At 36.0% G+C, this 10551-nt stretch overlaps 1 protein-coding gene across 1 annotated transcript; it reads right to left on the reverse strand.

Annotated features, from left to right (window-relative positions):
* Nucleotides 1–8730: 8730 nt before the first annotated feature.
* LOC144703953 (DnaJ/Hsp40 cysteine-rich domain superfamily protein) lies at nucleotides 8731–10196 on the reverse strand. The gene is made up of 4 exons (XM_078576260.1): nucleotides 9857–10196; nucleotides 9637–9700; nucleotides 9252–9348; nucleotides 8731–9096 (listed from the first exon to the last, which is right to left on the reverse strand). The coding sequence occupies exons 1-4, from the start codon at nucleotides 10070–10072 to the stop codon at nucleotides 9018–9020; spliced, it is 456 nt and encodes a 151-aa protein (XP_078432386.1). The 5' UTR covers nucleotides 10073–10196; the 3' UTR covers nucleotides 8731–9017.
* Between the last annotated feature and the right edge of the window lie 355 nt (nucleotides 10197–10551).

Here is a 10551-nt window from a genome sequence, read left to right on the forward strand (position 1 = left end):
TCTTCTTCTCTCCTCTTCTTATCTTCAACCTTTTTTACTCTTATCTCTTCTATTATCTTCTTCTCCTTTTCTTCTTCTTTTCCTTTAATTTTCTTCATATTTTTTTCATTTTGTTATCTTCTTATTTTTTCTTACCTTGTCCTTCTTTTATTCTCTTTTGAGTCTTCTTATTATTATCTTCCTTTATCTTCTTCTAGTTTTCTTCTTCTTTTATTCATATTATTTTCATTTAATTTTTTTTCTTCTTCTTTTATTCATCTTATTTTCATTTATTTTTATTGTTCTGTTCTTCTTTTTTCATCTTCCCTTTTTTATGTTGTTACTTCTTACTTTCTGGACATTCTCTTCTTTTTTTCATCTTCCCTTTTCCTGTTCTTTCTTCTTACTTTTTTGACATTCTCTTCTTCTTACTCTTCTTTTCATTTTCAATTTTTTTTTATTTTATTTTTATTTTATTTTTCTTTTCGTGTTATTTTCTTCTATTTTCATGATCATTATCTTTTTCTTCATGTTCTAGTTGGTTTTGTTTTGTTTTGGTCGATAATCTTACACTATGTCATCCTGTTTAGTTTTTCTACTATTTTTGCTTTAAGTTCCAAGTCCAATAAGTTTTAGACCATGTAATGTACACTAGAAGAACTGATTTATCAATAATAGATGACTCCCCAATTTTTCGTCGTCAAAATTTGTTGCCTATCTTGCTGTACTACATTAAAAATAATGATTGTAATTAAAAATGCAAAATTTGGAAAAGACCAAATATCTCAGGTTATTATACAAAGAAAGTAAGGTATTTAGGCAGATCTCCTGAGGAAGCATAAGCACTTTTGTTGGACCTTATTTTGAGTGTGGATCTACCATTCTCACTTACTGACCATCCAAAATTTAAGAATGTTTTAACCTTCTATGCACAAATTGATGTATATATTCCAAGTGCCAAGACTGTACGACGTAAAGCAGCTGAAAAATTTACGCATGAAAAGTTGAAACTGAAATAGGTAATCAGGCCAGTAGAAAAATGTCACTCACGATGGACACTTGGAAGACCTAAAATGGTGTAGCTATACTTGGGACCACTGTACATTGGATTGTTACAACATGGATACTTTGTGAATTGAGTGCTCAGTGTTTGCTAATTAATTGGTTCTCATCAAGGTGCTTACTTGGCGAAGGTATTGCACATTGTGTTGAAGGATTATAATCACACAAACAAGGATATTGACCATTAATACATATTATGTTGTAATTACTGATTTGAAATTATTTTCCTTTGTTTCCCAGCTGCTTGCTTTCATAACTTACAATTCCACTAATAATAAAACCATGGTTGAAACCTTAGAAAGTCTCATAAAGGGTTTGGGCTCAGACTTCATCGACCAATATCACAGACCATGCAATGGCACGTGTTCTGACTTTGGCATTGCAACGAGGCCTGAAGGAGCTGGGTATTTAAGGTTTTTTATTTTTTCTAATGAATCCTTCTTTTGAAAATCATTTATCACAAAATTTTACTCAAATTACAAGGGCAACAAGCTCACTCTATGAAGACATTAGCGACCAAAATATCCTCCTCAGTAATACTCAGCTTTCATTTACATAAATCCAATGTGGACTTCGAAAACTTGTCATTGCAGCTGGAGCTTCACCACAAAGAGTTCACTACTATTGTAATTTATGCCATGATTTGAGCATGGAAACTCAAAACTTGCTATGGCAAGAGAATTGTGTTAGACAAGATGGCAAAATGATTATCTAAACACAAACACAATTAGCTATTCAATCATGGCTGAAGAGTGGGATCTCTTGAGAAAGTTTTCTGATGAATTTGAGGGTTTTCATGATGCTATTAACATCCTTTAACAGTCACATGCCATTACCGCATCTACTTTTTTAAGGGTGCATCAACTTCTATTAGATCAAATTGGCTCTCATATTCATGTGTTGGATAATATGCATCTTGATCTCTTGAGGTCACCAAGCAAGGCACAAACAAGGTCACTTAGAATTGGATATGGTACGATGAAGGAGAAGTTAATAAATTATAAACATCCCTTGAAGGTGAAGCTTGGTTTCCAGGTTGCAATAATTTTAGACCCACAAAAGAATCTAGAGTTTTTTTGCAATGATGAAAAAAATTCAGCATCCACACTACTGCACAATTTCTCAATAATGTGTTTGCCTCTTCAACCAACCAACAAATTATTGAAGAACAACCATCTATACCTGCAAAGCGCTCAAAATTAATGGTTGTGTTGATGGGGCCTGAAAACACAATCACAGGTCCAAATCAAAGATCTACTAGGGAAAAATTAGATGAATAACTAAAAGAGCCTTTCATTGGTCCTCATGATGACCCACTCAAATGGTGGTCGGAAGTTTGGTTTGTAAAATATCCACAACTTGTAGTTGTCACAAAGGAGTTCCTCTCTATTTGTGCTTTTAATATGCCACCAGAGCGCCTTTTTTAGCATGAAAAGGGATTGTCACTTTCAAAAGAGGGTGTCTATCTGCAGGATATGTATCCATACTGATGATTTCAAAGTGAAGCCGATGAGGAAAACAAATAGGAAGATAGTGAAGTGGAGGATATTGTAGAGGATGACCATAAAGACTAAATTTTTTTGTGCGGATTTTATGGTAGTATTACTATTCAAAATTAGAGTACCTTTTCTGATTCCTTTATCATGATGTATATTTATGCTCTTTTAGGTTGTAGTAGTAAGGTGTCGCCAAAGCAATGTTATGTTGGGTATCATGCAATAATTGAACTGAAGAAGCTAGAAAGCAATATCTAAATGGTATTTTTCACTTTCCAAGATGGACATTCTAATTTGCCTTGTAAGGACATCTTCTTTGATGAAACGTTCTACAATTTTTTAATCTTTGACTTTGAGTAATCAACATGACTGGACGGGGACCAGACAAGGACTAGATCAGAACCAAACAAGACCGGACCAGAACTAACCAAACTTTTGGTAAGGTTTAGGTACATGCCAAAAACCCAGACCAAACTGGGACCATCCAACCCTAAATTTAATCATCCATTAGCATAATTCAGCCCACTAGGGGCTAGATAAATAAGAAAATCAAAAAACTTTATTAAATGAACAAAATGCACTTAACTAGCCTGAATCATTTTCAAAAGTTTAACTCTTTTTTCATAGTAAACCTTTAATTCTCATATAGTTATGACAACAAGTAAGAGGAATACAATATAAAATCCCAAAATATGATGAAAACAACTAACTTAACTGATTATTCTCACATGTTATCACCCATATCGGAGAAATAAAAATATTAAATATTATATAAATTCTATTTCTCTCTTACTCTTGAATTTGATTGATCTCCCTAGCGTACTTGCACAGAATTCTCCTTTGCCTTTGTGAGCCAGCTGTTGGGCCTCTTGGGGTCTATCTTGTGCGTTTAGAGGGCCAATAGTTGGGCTCCCTGTGCGGCGATAATCACCAGCTGCTGGTCAGTTTGACTACTGTGCGCACACTGGCTGGGTTGAGTGTCGCCGTCTTCCCTTTCAGTTAGCCATTTACAAACCTCCCCCCTTTTATTTTTTTCTTTTCCTGAAAAATTTAAGCTAACACTCTAAAGGGAGGAGGATAAAAATCATTAAATATTTTACGCATATTTTCAATACAAATTAGTGGGTTGGTAAATTATGGTACACATTATATTAAAATGTGTTATTTTTACCAATTGCTTCATCTAATGCATGAGATTGAGATTTCATATAAATATGAGGATTATATTGGTAAGATGATCTAAAATTAGAATTAGAAAACACATGACCTCGTGATGCATTTAGACTTAATCAATGGGATGGAGCATAGTAATGATGGAGGTGGATTTAGTGGAAGAAAAGGGATGAAATTGAGGAAGGGAGAGGAAAACATGGGAGGTCATCGTGACAACATAGATGATATGTGATGTGGGTGGTGGATGATGATGAATGGAAATGTAGAGTAGATGGTGAGGATGATATGGATATGATTTACCTAAGTAATTGTGTTGCAGATAGTCAATGTAAGTCAAGTGACTAACCTTATATCCATGTTTTCTGCCAGGATCAATGCATTTTCCAGATGCATATCAGCCTCCCCAATTTTATATCAGTATTCTTCAAGCATTCAAAACACCAAGAACCCTTGATGGGCATTCAAAACCTCCTCTAGCTCTCTTGGATGAAGTGAGTTTAAAGATCTTTTACAAGGATTGTGGGCTCAATTTATAGATCCAACTATACAGATAGATAGAAGAGAGAAAGATAAAGCTACCCACACAATTTCAGCTAGATTGGACTTCAAGATCGTCTGATATCAAGCCATGAAGTTGGACAATTACTATCCTCATTAAGTTAATCCATTGATTTAATCCAAACATTTCTATCCTCATTAAGTTAGTGTCATCATGCCATTATTTAGGATTTTGTCTTTATCATTGCATTAAACCATATGGTTGGATCAGATTCACTCATGTCATCCTAGATAAATGGCTCTTGTCGCCCCACGTGTTAGTTCCTGAAAAAGACAAAGTAAAGGAGTAATATTATATTAATATATTATTATTAAAAATAACGACGGCATGTGATCCGGCATGTGTTAGCATATGTCACGTCAACACAATTTAAATTGGCTAATGATTGACAGACACCTCATTGCCACATCACATTATGTGTCTTGGGACACACCATTTGTGCCACAATGTTAGACCATTCAAAATATATATTAAAAAAATAAAATTTGAAATACCACTGCCCTAGGTGCACCCACGCAGTTATTTCACAAATAATAGTTCTTTTTTTGAATTGGGCCACATCATCGCCTGCATTAAAACAAGAAAAAGATATTAGTAGTTACTAGTTAATATCATTATGTAATTGTTAATTTTGATGCAATAACAGTTTCATTATAATGATTGGCTGACGCCAATCATTAGGCATAATTGGCTGACGCCAATCATTAGGCATAATTGGCTGATTTTCTCGAACTCATAACACATCAAATACCTGGATGTTTTCTTTTACTGCGTGTAACACTCCATTTTGTGATTTCATTCTTTCTCCCCTTTATGTTGGATACTCCATTATCCTACATCTATGTCCTACCTATCATCATTTATCTACCTCTTTACTTGACATTTCTATCCTCCAATCATTTCCTATCTCTACATCCAATTAGCTCAGTATTCAACTGTCTCACTCCCAGATGTTTGACCCCTTGTTTTCCCTATAACAGTTATAGTGCAAGTAAGGTAAAGATATTTGATTTAGTCTACTTTTAATGCAGCATCCATAATTTAACCCTAATAATAAACTTATCAATTGGCTTCATTTTCGGGGAGTGGCATGATTGCATCTGGTATCTTATTTGGACGATTAAAATTCCCTTTATATTTTTCCCAGGGTTTAGTGATTTGAGCATGTGAAACTGGTGAACCTTAAATAATGTGCCAGCAAGACGGAGGTACAATCAATACTATAAGATGTTGCAGTATGAATTGGCGTTTCAATTTTTTCTAATGATCCCTTCACCCTCAAACCTTAGATTTTGGGGTCTGATTTTACATTTTATTTAGTGTCGGATATTCCTACACCTTCATTTTTTAGACCTTGATTCCATTGATGAATTCTCCAATCTTAATGGATTATTTAGAGTTCTAAAGAGTCACTCTGGGAGTTTAAATCATATTCTAAAAAAACTCCCAGTCACATTAAGAAAATAAATCTTACCAGAGAACTATCTTATAGCTGATGATATAAACTTGAAAAGTGACCCTCATCTCTACCAAATATTGCCTAAATTTTATGGGAAAGAAAATCAGGAGTCTCAGGAGTTTTTGAGGAGTCCAGCGATATATCCTGTTATTACAATTTCTCGGATTTCCAAATAAACTTAAATTTGAGACTGTTCCGTTCATGTTAAAGGACAGAGGTAATTATTTTATATCCATAATAAAGAACTTCTAGAAATAACTTAAATTTCAGTCGTGAAATGAAATGAAGAAATATTTCTAGATAAAAATTATTATGTGAAACCGATCTATTATTACATGAAGTACCAGGAGGTGCAATTAGCTAATCCGAGGTCTAATGGATATCATGCCAATAGATCCTGATGATATTGATGGTTGATATGAAAGGGACATAGGAAGATGGGTAGATATTTAGAAAATTGAACTGTACATTTTTAACATTTCATACAGGTGCCTAATGGAAAACCTTCATACTTAAGTGTCAACATGAATCTATAACATTAATCTCTCTATCTGATAACCATGAGGATGTTGATGATGTTTGGTCTGTAAAGAATCAGGTCAATGAAGTAGAGAGAGAGCATAGAAAGCCCATATTCCGTCGGGAAAAAAATAAAATTATAGAGGAAATAGTGGAACAAGGAAGAAATTATTTTCAAACAAAACCCTAGGCTCCACTAAAATCTCAGTGATCTTCTAGTAGAATTAAAATATCCCATAACATGCCTCCCACTGATCATAATAACAGTTATCAAATTAGAACTTATAAGGGAGATAGAGGAGCTGCATAGAAAAAATACTTAGAAAAACATTTCAAATTTGTGAAATCCAGAAGGAAGTACTTAATGAATTTAGGATAGTGATAGAGAAACATAAAATGGGACAAGTGATACATAAGTCAAGAGGCAATTTCATAAAAGACAAAATGAAAGCTAAAATAGATGACATAGGATAAAATTTTCAGGATAGATGTCTACTCCCATCTCAAACTTATATTAATAAATTTAAATCACAGGAATAAAGAGGGAGGAATATATATGATTCGCTTTCATAAGACTAATACGCAAAAGAAATAACTGAAAATAATAATGATCATTATTATTATAGATATTTTCACCTCTAAAGGAACTTTCCAGAGACTATTAAAAACCCAAGCAAGTCTAACCTGAGCCTAATGATTGAAGGCAAGGAATATCCTTCCTTAGTTCTCTATAACCATTCATAGAAACAGTAAAGAACTCCCACATGTTAGAAATTTTTTATGAATCAACAAACACACCTTCCTTAAAATAATAGATAATAACCACATCTATGCAAAATTTTGGAAAATATTCCCTCCCAAGACAATTGAGAAAATAGCCTATTAGTGAAATATAAATATTTATCTTTGGGGATTGATTTTATATGAAATTTTCCTTCATCTCATGGATATGAATGTATTTTGATGAGTCAATTATTTCTATAAACCTGTAGACATCATGCCCACAACATTGAACGACCATGAAATGTCACCCAAATTCCTTATGCAGAACTACTTTCTTGATTTGTGTCCTAAAGTGATCATTAGTGCAGAGCTATTTTTGGATTTGGTGTTCTAGAGTGATCACTAACAAATTAATTCATAGTCAACCATTGAGTGACAACTTCTTATCATCTTCAAGCTGATGGAAAATGTAGTTTTCTAATTGAAATATTAGGAATAGCATGAAGAACATTTGACCTGAAGGGAAGAACTGGAAAGGAAACTAACAAATGTTTTGGGGGGTTAATAGAATTTTTTAAGATTCTTCTATAGCTATATTCTTGTAGTCTCATATTTGGCAAGGTTTGCCGCCTACATATTGAGTTGGGACATAAGGCTTATTGGGCCATCAGGAAGCTTAACCTCTATCTGGATACAGCTGGCAAGAATCACCTTCCCCAAGTGCATGATCTGCAAGAATTAAGGAATGTTGGCATATTAAAGTTCCATAGTTGTTTACACCAAGATGAGCACTTCAAGGAAACCAAAACACTTTGAATTATATTATTTTATGAGAAAGCTCAAATCTAGACGGAATGGACCATTTACTATTTTCAATTCTCTATAGTGGATATTTTTTTATCATTGATCCAAAAACAGATAACTAATTCAAGTTGACTAAGTAGCATCTCAGTACATAGCTGGAGATAGGTCCCCCTCCTAGTCTACGTCTGTCCTTCTTTAGGGTCTTTGTATTCACCTCTTTCCCCCTAGACACTTTCCTCTTGAAAATCTATGCACTGTCATGCGTAGATTTTAATTTTGGTTTTCGTTTTAATTTTTTTTAGTCTTTTATTTATTAATTTTTAGTTTGAACATCTCATCTCACTTACCAATCTAGGAGTACTAATCTGCAGAATTGAACTGATTTTTCCATTATAATTATTTTACGTACACAGGTTAGGCCACAGACTCACCAAGCATTATGCAAAAGCACATACCAAACTTGTCACATGTTGCAGTTTTTAAGTAATGTTTCAAAATTTTCAATGTATCAAGGTCGCTGCATTTTTTGCATGGGAGGAACAGCATACTCGAGCATCCATGAACATTGATTTTGTCTCCCATGCCTTTATCTCTTTCTTTTAATGCCTATATAAGAAGACGTGCTTTATCTCTGTGCCTTCCAATACTTCCTCTTGGAAATATTTTAATTTGATTTAATCTCTCTATTTATCCTTTTTTTGGTAGTGGGGATGAAACAATTACACAACATTAATGAAATAATTATTTTCGTTGTGATTTACAAAATTTATATCAGTTTTATTATCTCCTTGAGTGCAGAAAACTTCTGATTTTTTAAGTACACCCAATTTTATCATTAAAATCTAGCAATTCTTTGTGAAAAAATTAATAATATTATGTCCTAAAAAATTAATAATGTTGATTTAGATGATAAGTATACAATACAGAAGGTTGAAACGAACATAAAAATCGAAATGGACATTTGCAACACATTCTAGATTTATTATTGGCTTATTTGAAATGAAGAAACTACAAACGAGACAAAATAGGCTTTCCAGGCAGACCGGGTCACTTAACCCGATCAGACCCGACCCCACAGAAGGTACACACTAGCTTAGCCATGGCGGTGGATTGGGCAAAAGAGCACCAATATCTAAGAGGAAAGCTCAAACAAGAAAAGAAGAAAAAGAATAAAACATGGAGCGAGCGTTTAAACGGACTAGGTGTACGACCTCGGAGCAGGGAGGGATCCAGGAGCTTCGTCTTACTCTTCGAAGGTGCTCATGAAACCGCCGATGAAACCAGCTCCATTGCAGTTTCCGCACAGAATCTCCTTCTTTCCTCTGTCCCATGAAGGAGAAATCATAAGAAAAAGAAAAAGAAAAAACAGACGGACAAGTTTCCAAGAACGATGCACGTCAAGGGCCGAGTCCATGAACACAGCAAATGCACAAGATGAACTATGCATAAAAAATGGGTATTAGAATAAAAAAACTACCTGCACAACCAGCATAGCTGACCAGCTTTAAACCTTCCCCCGAAGTGATCCACAGCGTTCACTCCAGTTCCCTCGCATTGCGTGCACTGTATCGCACCTGTCCCACATTCCATGAACACAATTAAGAAGCTTTTCACAGCTTCTGGGTCCATAATATAATAGACAGGAGGAAGAAAACGAGATTAAAAAACTCCTCCAAGAGCAAAAGATTCCCACTAGCGGCATTGTGAATTCAAAGGAAGGACTAACATCCTTGGAATCAACTTCCAAGGTTGGGAGGGCAACGCTAAGCTTCATAACATCAACAGATTACAAAGAACAGAGCAAGCTGCAATCTGCAGAGCGAAGAAATACGGCAAGATGGGAAAATAAAGCAAAGAATTACCATTTCCATCGCAATCCGCGCAGACGATGCTGTTGGGCTTGGTAGCCGGGCTCGACCCCGAGACCTGCGCCAAAATAACAATCTCAAATCCCCCCCCACACGTTCAAAACAAGATCCACAACGACAACCTCAGGATCCCCCAAATCGAATCAAGAGCGAAAATCTTAGAACCGAGGCCCCATCAAACGACGGATAGAATTGAAGCAGAAGGCGGGCGCACCTTGGGTATGATCCCGTCGAACTTGTGCTGGTGGTGGTGATGGTGGTGGTGGTGGCGGTGTTGGTTGAGAGCCGGCTGCTTGGCCGGGGTCTGGTCCGGCGTCAGAGAGCACTGAATCCCGTAAGTCTGACGCAGAGCGCATCTTCTCGGCACTGCAGACCTTCTCGGCGCGCTGACGGCGGCATCAGGAACGAAGAAGCCGAGGGCTTTCGCCATGGCGCTGCCGGCGGGTCGGGTAAGGCCCTGCGCTGTCAGTGCCCACTCTCAAAGCGTACGCTTCGGACTGCAAAGGATGAGGATAGCTCTCGTCTCCCTTGGGTTTAGATAGATATGAGGAAGCTGCGGACTGGCCGCCCGTCTATCCTTGACGATAAAACCAGAGTTAGCCGTTGATAATTATCGGAAAGCGCAAAAATATTTATTACTTGGTTTGCTTCTTCTGCCTCGACCCTCTCTCTGGGCTTGGAGATATTTTCTTTTCGCCCCAAGTTTTGGGCTGAAAATAGAAATACATGCCCCCTTGTTTATGGACCACCGAAGAAGCCCATATGTCTTTGGACCCGGTATTCCCTCTTGGAAATGTTCAGCAATTTGCACATCCTGTCTGGATAGAAGCTTCTCATAGACTCGGAGTACATTGAGGATATATTTGGTGTAAATTGTTGAGCAAAGTACCAAGGACCAAATGTGCTTGT

The sequence above is a fragment of the Wolffia australiana genome, chromosome 5 (genome assembly GCF_029677425.1).
Source record: "Wolffia australiana isolate 7733 chromosome 5, ASM2967742v1".
Lineage (NCBI taxonomy): Eukaryota > Viridiplantae > Streptophyta > Magnoliopsida > Alismatales > Araceae > Wolffia > Wolffia australiana.